This window comes from Lates calcarifer, linkage group LG24, assembly GCF_001640805.2.
Source record: "Lates calcarifer isolate ASB-BC8 linkage group LG24, TLL_Latcal_v3, whole genome shotgun sequence".
In the NCBI taxonomy this organism is placed as follows: Eukaryota; Metazoa; Chordata; class Actinopteri; family Centropomidae; genus Lates; species Lates calcarifer.
In genome coordinates, this window is record NC_066856.1 from 7,127,100 (window position 1) to 7,142,925 (window position 15,826).

The following is a 15,826-nucleotide window of genomic DNA, read 5'->3' on the forward strand; positions in this document are numbered from 1 at the left end:
ACCTTTTACCACTGCAGTGCAGCTGTGTCACAGAACCTTGTACATTGTTTTTGTTTCTTTGGGGGCAGTATTAAAGTGTTGCACCTTCGTCTAGAAGACACTTTACGGTTAGGCTTTGTTTTGACACTTTAATAATGTATTTCGAGTGATTAATGCTCCACCTGATTAATAGAATAGCTGTTAGTAATGGCGCTGAAACATTTCCGGTCACTGACCCAAATTTTGGGAGCTATTAATCAAAGTAAAATATGTGGACAGTCGATAAAGGCAAGTTTGCTACTAAGAAAATCCTACACCACTGCAACAAGTGGAGAGGACCCTCGAGCAGGTATGTGTATGTGAACACGCAGTAACAAAAGAATGACTGTAGAAGGCAGTATAGGCTGCCGTAATGCAAAAATTTCACACTAAAGTCATCAGGGCCAACTTTAAATATTGCGAAGAGTAGGTCTTCAGCGCAAGATACCATCAGTAACGTGTGAAGTCAACGCAGAGCACGAAGACGAAGCAAAGGTCATTGAACTAGCGGATAAGTACTCACAAATATAATTCAACACATCTATAAGGTAACTTTCCACTCCCCTCACAAGTTTCACTATTTGTGAGACTGGCCTTTTTTTTTTTTTAGACCAGAACAAGCACAAATGTCATTTATAACTATTGAATACAGGCTCAGCTCTATTGTGTTCCCAACTGAACCAATATGCACAATACCTTTTAAAGTGGTGCTCCTAAATGGGGACACCATTACTTATGTTTTTAGTCCCAGCAGTAGCTTTCCTGCTGTGACATGTGCGCTGTGAAAAGGGCCTGCTGTTGCTAAATAAATGTTGGTGTTATAATTGCTTTTATTTTAATTGTATTTTTGATTAATGTGGTCTAAGAAACGTCAGAAAATAGTGAACATTTTCCCATCACAGGTTGTCAGAGTCTCAGATAATGTCTTTAAATGGACAGTTTACAATTATACAGATCATAGAACCTAAGAAAGTTATTATATCTCATAAGGTTGAACCACAAAAAGTTTGGAACTTTTAGCTGGCAATTAATAATAATACTACACATGGGTGGGTAGAGTGTGTTTCCACTTCCCTACACACACAGCACTGTGTGATTTTAGTTTAAACTGTAGCAGAGTAGAAAAGGATGTCTGAGACAAATTGCCTTTTCTTATCCTGCCGTGCCTCACCTCACTGTGTTTTGTTTAGTAGTCCCTTGTCCTCAGGATAGCCTTTGCGAGCAAGGTTGTGTCCAGTGACTTTGTTTTCCTTGCTGTTCTATCTTGGATGCAGTTGCCTCTGGCTGCGGTTGACAGTTGGATTCCCTGGGATGACTCTAAACAATGTTAGGTCAACTGCCTGCTGCAACCTTAAGCCACAATCACTGCCACACTCACACATACTCACAAACACTCAAAGAGACAGAGTGAGAGCCAAAGCCCTCACCTCAGCCCAGACCATCTTTTTCATTGTCTAATTCCCTTTCTTTTATAGAGTCCATTCACACAAGACAATTTACATTTCTCCTCCGTCTCTCCCACCGTGAGGTTTAAACTTAATGCCTCTGGGTCGGCCTCTTTCTAAGTGTTGTGGTCCTGTCTGTGCATCTTTCTCACTCTCTGTCATTAGTTGCAGGTCAGACTGTGGTCTCAGAGCGAAGAGGGTCTGTGGTCACTGTGGCGATAAACCGCCCCAAGTCGCGTAATGCGGTGAACCAGGAGACGGCGAGGTGTCTGCTGGGGGAGCTGCAGGCCTTTGACAGTGACAAAGACTTGAACGTGGCTGTACTGTATGGGAAAGGTAAGAGAATTGTAAGGGATAGGACGGATGGATGAAAATGAGGAAAAGTGTTCCAGTAAGCAATAACAGTGTGACAGCGAAACTAAAGCAACAAAATGGAATTCAGCCATCATTAATTTAATAATTTACACCTGTGCTTTATCTGATGTGATATCTAAATGTCTAAATGTCTTTGGTGAAAAAGACACGGTGTCATGTTGAAACAGGAAAGGGTCTTCCCCAAAAAGCTGCGTGGAGGTTAAACGTGCACTCGTCTTAAACAGCGGTTCCCAAAATTCCTGGCTTGTAACCCCTTAAAATGAAGCCATGTCTATTTGTGGCTCTTCATCTGTGATTTTGTATGTCTATTGGTTTTGCCAAGGTTAACCAATGACTGAATTTTTCCCCTATTTTATTTGGAATGTCTTTAAGGCCTTGAAGCTGTAAAAATTTTTAGTGATCCATGAGCCAAAAAAAAAAAAACAACTGAAACTTTTTTTCCCCCTGTTTTACTACCCTGCTTATCATCTCAGATTTATCTTGTGACCCCGACTGTCAGATATGACCGTCCTCAAACTTTCTACAGAAGAAATAGTCCCAATGAAAACTGTCTAAGGTGCGTCCAACAAGGAGAAGTTTTTGAATTTCATAATTTGGGTGAAATTACCCTTTAAAGTGCAAACAACCTGAGGCCACAAGGATTACACTTAGCCTCTTCCCTATAGAAACCTCTCTGATATATAACTGCACTTATTTTTTCCAACTTTTCATATCGAGTAAATAGAATACTTCTCTGTCTGTTTGGCCTCTTAGTTCACTAAGAACCTAACCTCTCAACTCTTCTTCTTCTCTTTTTCCCAAGGACATAGGAGTTTAGGGTGCTCTGTCATATTGCTGTGCCAGATAAACAGCATTACACAGTGTTTCTCTGTAATTGCTCTCCGTTGACCTATGGCTGTAATCAAAGGTTCCAGGTGATGGGTGTTGCTGGCACATGTGCTCATTCTAAATAATTTCATTTCTGTTTAATTACTGTTACATTATGGTACAGGGAGGATTTTATAGTCCCTGCCTGAGCCTGTGACATAGAGTTTGTAGACTTCTTGGGCAATGTTGTAATTACCACATGAATCCAACGGAAGGGGGCTGTGGTTGGAGTATGTTAGTCTTCCATTAATGAGAATATTCTGTGTGTGCGCATACTGTATGTGTGTGAGCACATGCATGATCTGTGACTGTGTATTGGATTTAGGCTCTTTAGGGAAGAGAAGCATTTGTGTGCCAGCCAGCCCAAAGCAAGCTTCTATCCAAATTGCAGCCCTCAGACTCCAGCTCAACTTGTTGTTTTTTTCATCCTCATCATTTTCCCTTCCTCTCTGACTTTCCAGCTGCCATACTTTGTAATTTTGTGGTCTCTTCCAGGAGGGAATTTCTGTGCTGGTTATGATCTGAAGGAGCTGGCCAATCACACAGCCACCCTCAAATTGGAGCAAGATGTCACCAAGGGTCCCGGTCCAATGGTGAGCACTTTTTGGGCTGTGTGTGTGCAATTGAGGGTTATATCTATATTTCTTAATGGTGTTCGGGGGTGGGGGTTGGGGGTGGGGGCTTTCCATAAAATGTAAAATCAGAAATTGTGAATATTTTTAAGGATTTGGGAAGACAGGTTGTGGTGAAGATTTAGGTGTAGGGAATGACACTGACTCAGTGGAATTCCTTCGAAACTATAGTTTGTGTGTGTGTGTGCAGAAAGTCCTTGCTGCTTTTTACTCTGCTGTCACTTGACAAAGGATCACCAAGATCATAACAAGAAAAACTGCTGCCATCTTAAAATCTGTTTGGATTGGAGTTTTTGTGATTTAAGATTATAGCGTTGTAACTCTTACACAATGTGTCATTTGTTCAGCAACAGCCAGAACTTGGATCATTTGTTTCTCTTTTGTTAAACAGTTTTAGAAATGAATCAGGAAATTTCATCTGGAACATTTTTCTTAGATAAACCATGAAAATCAGAGAAGCAAAAAAAGCATGAAATGGATAGTGAAAATGTACACTGATCAGCCACAACATTAAAACCACTGACAGATGAGGTGAACAACACTGATCATCTTGTTACACTGTAATGGGATCAATCTGCTGGGAAACTTTGGGTCCTGGCCTCCCGATTAGATTGGGATTTGAGAAGTTTGGAGACCCCTGCTACTGGGGAATGCTGTTGCTATGGAGAGGGTGTTCTTGCTCTGCAACAATGTTTAGGTGGGTGATTTGTGTCAAATAACATCCAGAAGAATGCCAATACCCAAAGTTTCCCAGCAGAATGTTTACACTGATCAGTGTACATTCATATTGACATATCTCTGTGGAAAAGCTAAATGAGAAATTCTGGTGCTCCATTTTATATTCCCAAGTCTGATGCTTCTCTCTCCTGTGTCTGTCTCTTTGTGCGTTTTGATGTCCTAATCTTGCTGTTTCCTCCAGGGTCCGTCTCGTTTGCAGCTATCAAAGCCGCTGATAGCAGCAGTCAGCGGTTTTGCTGTAGCTGGAGGGCTGGAGTTGGCTCTGCTGGCAGATCTGAGAGTGGTGGAGGAGAGCGCCGTCATGGGGGTGTTCTGTCGCAGGTTTGGTACGTCTCACACCTCATGTTACTGCTACCTTTATTGTACTATGTTGTACTGACCTTTCACTAATAGTGGCGATAGAACAGCACTACTACTTATTTACTACTTGTTCTTCTAGTTCCTATTACTGCTGGAAGTTGTATGTAATCAGTGCTGTGTCACTGAGAAACATTCAGATCTTGAAGCTGCTTAGTACAACCACAGGTTTGATCTGTGGGACACTTAGCAGCTACACTGGATTCATTGAAAAGATCTCTGTGGTGGTATTGATGAAGGTGGAAGGACTGGTCGCTCTCCTGCTGATCCAGTGATTGAACCAGCAACCTTCAGGTCACAAGCTTGCTTTAGTCAGACTATATACACTGCTACCACTACTGCTACAGGCTACTAATTTTACTACCTCAGCTATTATTACAGCTAATATTACTTCTTCAAGTTCTTAAAATCCTATTGCTCTGACCAGCAACACTAGCTCCAAACTATGAGAGCTACTACACTTCCACCACTTAATGTATATCTTTTGCCCCTGCTGCTGCTACCAGTAGTCACAGTAGTGGTAGCTGTAACAGTAGTAGCAGTTGCAGTGTTGCTCAACTGCTATGTCTAGTTGAAAGACTTCCTCTACATCTACTATTGCTCCCTGTTACTACTACAGTTTGGTCATATCATATAGTTTATACAGGAGAAATAGTCCCTGTGAACACTGTTTACTGTGTGTTCAGCACATGAGAAAATGTGTGTTTTTTCATAATTTGGGTGAAATTACCCTTTAAAACTCAAAAATGGGAATACACAAGGATTCAGCTTAGTCTCCCAGTCATTGCTCATTCCAGCTTATTTTTTTTCAACTTCTGGAAAGAGTTCATGAGTAAATAGAATATCTCTCCATAACCCCTTATAAGAGTCTAAATCATGCTTTAAGATGCTGCATGATTGGACCAAATCCTCATAGCTTGTGCTGTTCTGTTTTTCCTAAGGACATAGGAGTTTATGGAGCTACATTTTCAAACTACTGCTGATGTCTTGGCTTCCATTTTAGGCTCATCCTCTACCAATATTCATGCTGCTGCTACCAGCTCAAGCTGCTTTGACTCCTTATTTTTTATTCTTCCTCTCATACTAGTGATACTAATAGGCACAGTGTCTCTTTTTTAATTCTGTTGATATTGCTAATACACTACTGGCGGTCATAGTAGGAATAGCTCTGCTGCTACCCGCTGGTGCTGTAGAAGAGCCAGGAGCCATTTTAAGCCAACCATCTCTTTCTTCTCTTCTCCATCTCTCCACCTTATTTTATGTTTTGCTGGTCCTTCTGTCTGTCTGTATTTCTCAGCTAATTATATCTCTCCGTGGAAGTATCCCTGTGTTTTTCTTTGCATCCAAGCATAGATCATCTGTCTCTTAATGCCAGGAAGTCGACACTGTTTCTATTTTTCAACTCTGTTACTCTGTCCTCTGTTATCTCTCCCAGCCTCCTCCTGTTTGCGAGTGAGGACGGAGTCATAGCACGATAACACTAGTGACCGTGACCTTTTGGCATCATGGCCAGAGTCTGCTGGGCAGCCTTGATAAGTAGAAGAGGAAGCAACCGACTGCCAGGTTTCCACTGCAGGGCCAAACACGGCTTACATATTATTTATGTCACACAATTTCCTCATAAACAACATTTTCCTTTCTTGGCGTCTCGTAGCTTTACTGGCATGGTTTGCCCGCTGACTCAGCTATAGTTTTAGAGGAACAAGTAGTACTTTGGATCTTCTGCTGTAAACATTTTCAACTAATCCTGATCCCAGCAAGTCATGGTTGGCTTTCACTATGTTAAAAGTGGCTTGTGTTGAACCGTTGCAGCATCTCTCATATAGCTGTTGCTGCTTTAGCTGTGCTACTGGAGGGCTTCAAATACGACCATGGGGTTTATAAATACAACTGTTGTATTATAATTTACTGGTAGCACTAGATTTAGAGTGTAAACATGTAGGGCTTATCATCCCAGGCCTGTAATTTAACAGGAGAACATCCTGGCTATGCCCTTGTCTGTCTGTCTGTCTGTCTGTCTGTTCTCCCAAACTGTCTGGTGTCCTCACTGCCAGGCTATGCTCCAGTCTCTCTGCCACATCACATTGTAGTTGAAGTGACACTTTCCCACCATTATTCTAGAGGCTGCACACATTTCAATCAATCTTGTATCCTGTGTCATCATTAATTTATGCAATTCAAGATCTCTTCGAGATGGATAATCACTGAGCTTTGTGGTTATAATTCAAGTTTATGGCAGATCTTGACTATCAGAAACAAAAAGAGTAGAGGTAGGAATAAAATAGGGTTGAGGAAAGGAGCACTGATTAGGGGAGACACAAAAGACATATGACAGGATTATAATTTTAACAATGGTTTATCATCCATCTCAGGACATAAACCAAGAAACTTCTTGGAACAGATCAAAAAACCTCATTCTGCACTCTTTGTGTAAGGATGAAATGAATCCAACACTTGCACTCAAATCTCTTCCATCAGCTCAAAACTAGTTTAGGAGGAGGAGAAATGGGCATTACTGTGGTTTAAACACATTAAGTCACACATTTCCTCCCTATAATTAATTCTCAGCCTCTTGATTGCCTCACATCTTCAAGGTTTGTTTGTCAACACATTAGAGTCATTTCCTTCAGCTTAGTCAACACTTTGGTGGTTTTTCACTCGAATGTTCATTTAGCAGAGTGATTATTACTCTGACTGCAGGTTTTGAGCATTTTTATACCCACAAACACTCTGTGTGGTTGTACGCTGCACAACCAGCATCTTCACCTTCTCAAGAATATAGTTACTTGTAGGTTAAATATTGCCGTGGGTGAAGGAATATTAGCAACCTCCTAAAACTTAACAGTGGAAAAAGACACCTGCATGAACTTAAATGTACTTCATTTTCCCAACATTAAACAATTGAAAACCCAACTTCCCTTCCCATTTACATCAAAAGAAACCCCGCTCTGTGGGATGCATAGTTTATTTAAAGATCCTGTGCCTCTTACAGATTACTTCCTTTTAATGGTTGAATTCTGTAACCGTTCTTGGGTCGGGCACAGATTGCAGCAGCCGGAGGGAATCCCTGGTGGCTTTGGAGTCAAAAAAACCCTCAGAGGCTCGCTGCACTGCTCTGATGTGGGCCAATGGCAACCACAAGGATCTGACAGCTTTCTGACATGCGATTGGCTGCTGAACCTGTGGCTTCCTGTCTGGGGTCCCTCTGCCCCCGCCAAGAAGGAAATGAGAAGGAGGAGATGGTTACGTCACAGGAGTCTGGTATTAATGTCTAAAGCTAGTTGAATTTTGAGAGATGTGAATTGAAAACCACCATGCTTACCTAATTCCCTTATGTTAACTTCCTTTGGAACATCACAAAGCAGAAAAAAAGAGCTGGCACCAGAATAGGAAACTTAAAATAGTTCAGTAACACTTGATTCATGGACTTGTCTTCAAATGGAGAAGCTAAATCAGGAAAGAATAGATGGTAAAGTTCTGATTTTCGTGTTTGAAATAGAGACCACTAAGTGATACCTGGGTGAGGGATAGATGAAGGGTGCCAAAGAGGAAGAAGCCACATGCCGAACTGAAGTCAAGCCTCTTTCCAAAGCTGACATAACATCAGCCAATTTAAACAACTGCTCAATGAGAAACTGTGTGACATATTCCAGCGATTACATCATCTCAGTTCAAAACCAGCTCTTCTTTTGAAACTTAAGATTTCTTTTCCATACACAAAGAGTAGTTTTGTGCTGAGATGGAGACCAAGCAACACTGTAAGTGGATATTACACATAGCCTCATATTAATCCAACAACAAAGCATGACAACTTTAATGTGATTTTGCTCTTTTCTTATCAGATGCTACTTCTTCGCAGCCATCTGTGGTTTAAAGCCCCGTTTGCAACCTTGGTGGTCTTGTATTATGCCACTCTGTAAACCATCGAAAACACAGCCCTAGTTTTAACTCAGTGGGCTAAATACATGAAATCGACTTAACTATGTGGCACTCATCTCTGAGCCAACTGACTGAGCTGTTTTCCTCAATTCCCAGTTTCAAAGTAAGCCTCCAATTGAAGGTTTGCTCTTTCCTTCCGTCCATTTAGTCTGCAGTTATCCAGAAATTGTTAATCCACGTCGAACTAAATCAGACTGCTCTCCTGGGAGGCCATTGTAGTGGGGTTTTGCTTTGATGTGGTGAGGATGCCAGCAGCACCAGCAGCAAACCAGAACACCACAGTGTGTCATGTTTCACACTCTGCCGCTCTCAGGTTATCAGTAGCTGTAGATGGTGGATATGGTGTCTTGAGAAGTGCCGTCTCCTCTTCTCCGACGCACCAATATCCGGTACAAAAATAATAACTTTTCTGTTGTAGTTGCTTAAATCTGCAAAGAGGTCAGAAATCAGCAAAGGGGTCATTTGGTAGGGATTCATTATCTTGTTCATATAAACTTTTGTATTTTTAAGAAACTACATTATACATAGTTTAATTTCTTTCTTTTTCAATTCACTATTGCTTTCCCTTTTTTCATTTTTGTTTTGCTATTTGGTGACATACACTTCTATCACAGGCTGACACATTATATCAGATTATGTAACTTGTAGATGAATGCTAATTGTTTTCTTTTCCAGACTTCTCTTACACGACAGTCATAAAATAAGCTGTGATGGCTGCATGATGCAGGAAGAACCACCTCATACATCTTGTTATGAAACAATGGGCTTTGCTGAGTCATTTACAGCTTTGTTAATAACAAGCACCAGTCTTGACAATGGGCTTATCTGCTTTGAGCAAGAAGGCAGGGTTCCTTTCCAAATGTTAAGCTGATTATTGAAGACCAAAGATGACAAATCTCCACTTTTGTTATGCAGACACTGACTGATTATCTTCTATCAGTATTATAGATTAGGATCACTGCCAAATATTTATCTCTATAAAACTTGGCATAAAGGATCAGAGGCTCCCCTGCCCCAGCCACACTCTTCAAGCCAAACATGTCTTTTGAATCAGAACTACTTCAAGGAGGTGCTCTGCATCCTCTCAGCTCCCATTTATGTGGGCGCTGGTCTGTGAAAATTCCCGCAAAAAGGACACGTTAGAGATGGTGGAAGAGAGAGGAGGGTTAAGGGTGGAGGTACTGGAGATGAGTGCTATGGATAAGAAAGGAGATTCTTCCGTTTGCTGATAACGGTGGTGCCAACAGCAGCACCAAAGACAGACTGACTGGAGGTCAACCTGGCTCTTTATCTATTTTTCTTTGAGATAGGCTCTGTCTTTCTTTTTTTTCGCCTCATTCCAGCTCTGTATGCCTCTGACTTTTTCCTAGTCAGTCTCCTGTCTCTCTCTGTCACTCCTCTTTCATCCTCTTTCTGTCTTAAACTGTGATCAAGGGTGATAGTGCTGGACACAACATAGAGAAGCTCTAATCAGTCCTCTGTTGCTGAGGACTAGAGCAGTGATTCCCCAACCAGAACTATTCCAGGCAGACGGTAGAGTGGGTTAACAAATTTGAAAAATAGAAATTACACTATAGTTTAAAAAAAAGTCCAAATATTGACTAAGCTGTAACACCTGATTATTAGGTGTGATTGAAGTGTGTGAAAAGTTTGCAACAAAACAGGGACGTCTTAGCTAAAAGTAATGGGAAATGGTGGAAACACAGTAGATAGCTTAAAGTTAGTAATACTAAAATGTCATGGACAAACAATTTAAAATTTGTTTGCTAAAAGTAATGGATAAATGGTTTGTTGTTGAATTAACAAATAGTCCTGGATAAATGATTAAATTAGATAGCTAAAGGTAAAGAATAAACAGTAATTGATGAATGGTTGAAATGGATATCTCAAAATAATGGATAAATCTGTGAAATAGATTTAACAGTTATGGATAAAAGGTTGCAACATCCCACTCCCTCCCTTCCAAGAGGTAGAAGTATGCATGCAAACTTGACCAAACATCAAAAAAGGTTATGATCCACCAGACTAGAGGATGTTTGTGTATGTGAGTGTAGTTATGTGGGGTGCAAGACAAAGCTCCACAGAAAAAAAAAAAAACCCTGGCTGAAACACACACAGTTGTTGTCTCAGTCAATACTGAAAAGACCTCGAAGCAGGCATACATGCACACACACCTGCGCTACAGGGATCTGTACTATTTTTACAACTGAATTGCAGCAAAAGGAATTAAGGTGTAATTTACCGCTCGCGCACTGCACTTAGCCGTGCACATACTTCACATTTCAGTAGAATACACTCCTGTAACGTGGGATTTCTGAAATATTGAGTGAAATCTAGTATTTGCAGTGCTTGTAACCACCCCCATGCACACACCTAATCATATTCCTCTGTCCGTCAGCAGCCATATGCGCTGACTGACTGAACCCAAGCCAGGCCCCTGGATTGGTCTCATGTGTATTAACACTAGTATACCATGTATTCCAGTGTAATTTATTTGAACGACACAGAGAATGAGAGTAGCTCGCAGAGTATGAATAGAATCACAGTAATTCCATGACTCCCCACAGAATGAGAGAGGGGGGAGAAAAAAAAACCCTGAAAGCTAGCATGATGATTTGGGGTTATGAAAACATGTCTGACACATGTGCTCTCAATAAGGGGTGGTCAAATAGAATCAGCGACTTGGAGGAATTAGGGAGTCGGGATTGTGGCGTGGAACTTGGGAGCACTGAATAGTAGAAAGTATGCCAGTTGCAGCTGGTCCTCTTTAGAAATTAGGACAGATGCCAGAAGCTTACCGTACTTTGCAGTATACTCTCTTTCCTCTTGTTTCTCTCTCTCTCTCTCTCCCCCTTCCTTCCCTTCCCTCCTCTCCCTCTTTCTCTCTGGTAGACACAATAATAATGCAAATGTGTCCAGTGAGACCGAGAGTAACCAGGAGATTGAGTTTTCACGTACTGATGGAAAGAAAGCAGAGTCGGAGTTAAGCAGTAAAACTGTTTCAAAACTTTGCTCCCTTGACAGCTGTAACCTACATTAATGCCAGGAGTATATTATGTATTTATATATTATAAGTATTTCTTTAACTACTTTGTTCTCACACAACTTAAATAACCTTATCCCAACACAGTGGCCCACATTTTCTTTGACCTTGTACTGTTACGTAAGTTAAGTAAATTAAGTAACCCCCCGCCATGTTGTGAACCATAAATGCATTGGTGTAGGTGGATGTTGGATGGGATATTCTGCAGGCGCTGCAGTACACCTGAGTGTATATTTATACACACTGTTTCACAGAGATGTGGTATTTCATGTTGAACATTTCATCTTTTTAAGGAGTTCCCCTGATTGATGGTGGCACAGTGCGGCTCCCGCATCTCATCGGCCTGTCAAGAGCCCTCGACCTGATTCTGACTGGCCGGCCAATTGGAGCACAGGAGGCCCTCGCCTATGGACTGGCTAATAGAGTTGTTCCTGATGGCCAAGGTATTAGAGATAGATAGAATGGTCAGCAAATACTGACCATGGCATCGAGAACTGAATGTTTATGAAATCATTATCCACTATGAAAAACAGTTACACACACACAAACAGGCCTGTGATCCATTTTCATTCAGTAAACAGTTTTTAAGAAGCACTCCTGTAGGTATAATCAGATAAAATCATATATAATATAGATTTGTACCAGTTAACCTTTTTCTCTTTAACTGGTTCATCTGTGTCACTAACTTAATGTTATAACCATAGCTTTACACGCAGCCCTGGAGTTAGCAGAGAAGATCAGCTCCTTCCCTCAACAGTGTCTGCGCGCTGACCGCTCCTCAGCCATGTACAGCTGCTATGACGCGCCCTCCTTCACAGAGTTACACCTAATGTAGGAAGTTAACATCCTGCCAGCTTTATATAGCATACTCTACATACAACAGAATATCAAAGTAAAGGATGTTGATAAAGTGATATAGAACTTTTCCCTCTAAGCAGCTGGTTGCATTCACTTAATTTTTAACTGTTGTAATCTGTCTTCGTCTGCCCAGGCCATGCAATATGAGACTGACCACGGAGTTCCTGTCATCCAATCAGAGGCTATCGCTGGGGCAACCAAGTTCACTTCTGGAGAAGGAAGAGGAGGGAAGTTCTCCTAGGCGTAGTGAATTTGGTTTCTCAGGTGATCTAATGCATCCTTCTTGATTCACATTGGAGGTCCACTGATCTGAACAAACTTTGTTGATTTCTATACTGTTATAACCATATTAGCTTGTTAGCTAAGTGTCACCTTTTAAATATAAGCAATAGACAGTAATAGCTGGTAGTTGTCTGAAATCCAAAAAGTAAACTGACTTTTTGAAAGTAATACAATTGCAGTGAAGTTGTACTAAAAGGGTAAATTCACCCTGTAATATTTAAATTTTGGTTAAAAAATTAGTTTTGGTGTTGGTTACAGTTATCAGTTGTGAGCCATAAATAAACAATAAATAAACAGAAAAATTACATTTAAAATAAAAGAACAAGATAAGACAAAAAAGTTTTTTGAAGGTACATTTTAATGTTTTTGTATTTTTTCTAAAGAACACGTATAAACAAAAAACATATAAAAGAAATACATAGGAGTGCCAATCAGACACAATCATACAGTGCTCATAAAAATTTAGGGAACACTTCACCGTCACAGTATAACACAAGTCAGATAAACTTCAGGGTTATCAATCTGTCCATTTAGGAAGCACAAGTGATTGTGAATCAGTTTCTCCTGCTGTGGTGCAAATGAAAGTGAGAAGAGGTGCAATGGAGAGGCAAAACCAAGGCAACCCCCAAAAAGGGAATGGTTTTGCATGTGGTGGCCACTGACAGTCGCTCATTAACCTTCCTGACTGATTCTTCTCTAGTTTTGTGTTCTGCCAGTGTCCTTGTCACTACTGGTGGCATGATGCGGTACCTGCAGCCCAATCAGTTTGCACAGGTAGGACTTTTGTAAAAACTAATTGTCATCTTTCATCTGCCTTCAGGATACTGTGGACACTTTTCCAATTGGAGCAACAGAGGGACAATCCCAGAAAATGTGTAAGCGATTTTCCACAGGACCTCAACAGGACCACCAGCAGACGGTCTGATTAGAGAAGTGAGTCTTTTGAGCTGGAGTACAGAAGAATCCAATCACATTCTTTCAGCTAAATTACCACTTAAACAGGGGGAGAGCTTGTCATTAAACATTACTGTCTGAAGATCGTCTTCTTAATGTTCAGAGTGTGACCTTTTAAATTTTGAAGAGCAAGGTATAATTTGCTAGTATATTCATCTTTACTTTACTTTATCAACATAGCCTGTATTTATTTTGATTTATAGGTCTAATAATTTGTAAAGCTCCTCTAATGATTTCACAAGTCTGATGTGACAGAACAAATCTTGTTTGCTCTATATTGATTTTAGTCTTTTGGCAATAATTTAAGTAAACAATTTGTAATCAGTCTGTAATCTGCACAGTCTAATTTATAGTTATACATATTAGTTAAAGAAATGGTCTTGCACCTTTTATTTATTTATTTTTTCAAAGCAAGACATCAGTAGAAAGAAACTCTGCTGGGTGATGCAGAGCTATAGGAAGGCTGTGAGCGCAAAAGTAATTCAACACAAAAGACTACATAGGCATCAAAAGCAGCAAACCTGCAGCAGCTCGCCATTGTTTGACTTAGAGCGAAAAACACTTGATAAGGAGGATAAGAAGTGGGATAAGACACACACATGTGCATGCATGTGATTTACCATCGGAATATAATTATTGTAGAAGGCTGAGCACTTCTTGTCAGATCTGCGCCAGGTATGAGCATTCCTATGGTTTTGGAGCACACTCTTCCCCTTAATTTTGCGTTAAGAGAGAGGAGTGTGTATCCTGTTTAAGTACATAAAACACACACACAGCACACACACTAGACTTGGTTCATTCTGTGTACAAGTTTGTGAGGACTCCTCTGTGACCTTTTAAAGCTCTTTAAGAAAAAATGTTTCTATGGAAGAACCAAAAGCAAGATGTATAGCGCTGTGTGTATATGTGCGTGCGTGTGAGTAAGAGGGAGAGATACAGACAAAGACCTCATTAGGTCTAGGAGGTGTCCTGTCTAGACAGTTTGATGACAGGACACAGAACCTTTGTTTAATGTTTCCTCCCCCTCCTTCTGCATCCAATTCACTCCGCATACACACACATCACCTGCTCTGCTTCCAGGGATACACACACACACATCCACAGTTGCCTAATGTCAACCAAAATGTTAAGGACATTTAGAAGTATTTAAATGCTTCTTTCCTAATTCATTCATTGTACAACTGTTGATCTAAAGTACACATAATTTTAAGTGAATGGGCTATAAGAGACATAAAAATGGACCATTCTGTAACTTAGGTGAAGAGAAATAGTAATGATCTGTCATTTAGTTGAAGTTGTATGAGCCTTAAGTCTTATCAGGAAGCCACTCAGCTGTGTGTGTGTGTGTGTGTGTGTGTGTGTGTGTGTGTGGTATGTGCAGCTTTGATGCTGGTTCTCACTCTTCACATACAGACAAGACAGGCTCTGGCAGCAGCAGCAGTAGCAGACACACAGGGAGATATGAACACCTCCGAGCCTTATCATCAGGAGTATCGCAATCTTAAGGGTCCATGAAGACATAACACAGGTTAGGGTGAAAGGAATGATGGGAAGAAGAGGAGGGAGAGAGAGGGAAATAAGGCCTTTAAGGAATTCCCTCCTTTTTTCTGTTCACATGTAGGCTAGACTAGATATTTGATCACTTATTTAACTCATGTGATTTGTTTGCAAGTGCAGTGTCAACATACTTTTAAGGATAGTGTTGTAAATGTGATCTGATCACCTCTCCACTGTGGGTTCTGTGCCACAGCTTGCTGTTTCCCGCTCCATCGTCAGGGGTCGTACCTCAACTGGACATTTATCCTGCTTCAACGGAGTAGACACACCTTAATACTGGATGTGTAAAAGATGTAAACCCTGCGTCGTTGTAGCAGATTTGGACAGTTTCTTTTCTCAGATTAGCGGACTAAATTATGTTCAAGTTAATATTAATTTGTTAAGTTAGGTAATTATCTTAGAGCGCAGGTGTCCAAACTTTAGTAAACAGAAATGTAACTCATAGTATTATTATTATTAGATACATACGCTCCTGCGCACTGCAGAAAAACACACAGCTGGCCAATGTGAAGTTAATAGCATATTCTAACAAGTTGCCTGTAGCTGAAGTCATATCACAGAAACTGTGATGCCATAATATGCACATTCAGTGCAATACAAATGCAGAGACTTCACGTATTTATTATAAAAGACAGGCTGTTATTCAGCAGCGAACAAAATATGGAAATATGATGTTAGAGTTGTCCTTGTAGCCCTAAAGAGCTCCACCTCTGGTTAAATGCGCACGGAGTGGGCGGTTTCTGAGCACACGAACACACACA

The 15,826-nt window shown here is 40.7% G+C and overlaps 1 protein-coding gene across 2 annotated transcripts; it reads left to right on the forward strand.

Moving 5' to 3' along the window:
- Nucleotides 1-49: 49 nt before the first annotated feature.
- zgc:101569 (uncharacterized protein LOC449822 homolog) lies at nt 50-13,835 on the forward strand. 2 transcript variants are annotated; one of them, XM_051066950.1, is made up of 8 exons: nt 50-328; nt 1,629-1,799; nt 3,201-3,298; nt 4,257-4,401; nt 11,711-11,857; nt 12,119-12,232; nt 12,404-12,536; nt 13,375-13,835. In XM_051066950.1, the coding sequence occupies exons 1-7, from the start codon at nt 187-189 to the stop codon at nt 12,511-12,513; spliced, it is 927 nt and encodes a 308-aa protein (XP_050922907.1). In that variant the 5' UTR covers nt 50-186; the 3' UTR covers nt 12,514-12,536; nt 13,375-13,835. The 2 variants fall into 2 exon arrangements, with proteins under 2 accessions (XP_050922907.1, XP_050922906.1); XM_051066949.1 differs by having other exon boundaries at nt 51-328; nt 11,708-11,857.
- The last annotated feature ends 1,991 nt before the right edge of the window (nt 13,836-15,826 follow it).

Excerpts from the sequence above, each read along its gene's own strand:
- zgc:101569 (XM_051066949.1), top strand. The coding sequence starts at position 187 with ATGGCGCTGAAACATTTCCGGTCACTGACCCAAATTTTGGGAGCTATT. Across the intron at positions 1,800-3,200 it reads GGCTGTACTGTATGGGAAAG|GAGGGAATTTCTGTGCTGGT; the intron begins GTAAGAGAATTG and ends GGTCTCTTCCAG. Across the intron at positions 12,233-12,403 it reads TGACGCGCCCTCCTTCACAG|AGGCCATGCAATATGAGACT; the intron begins AGTTACACCTAA and ends CTTCGTCTGCCC.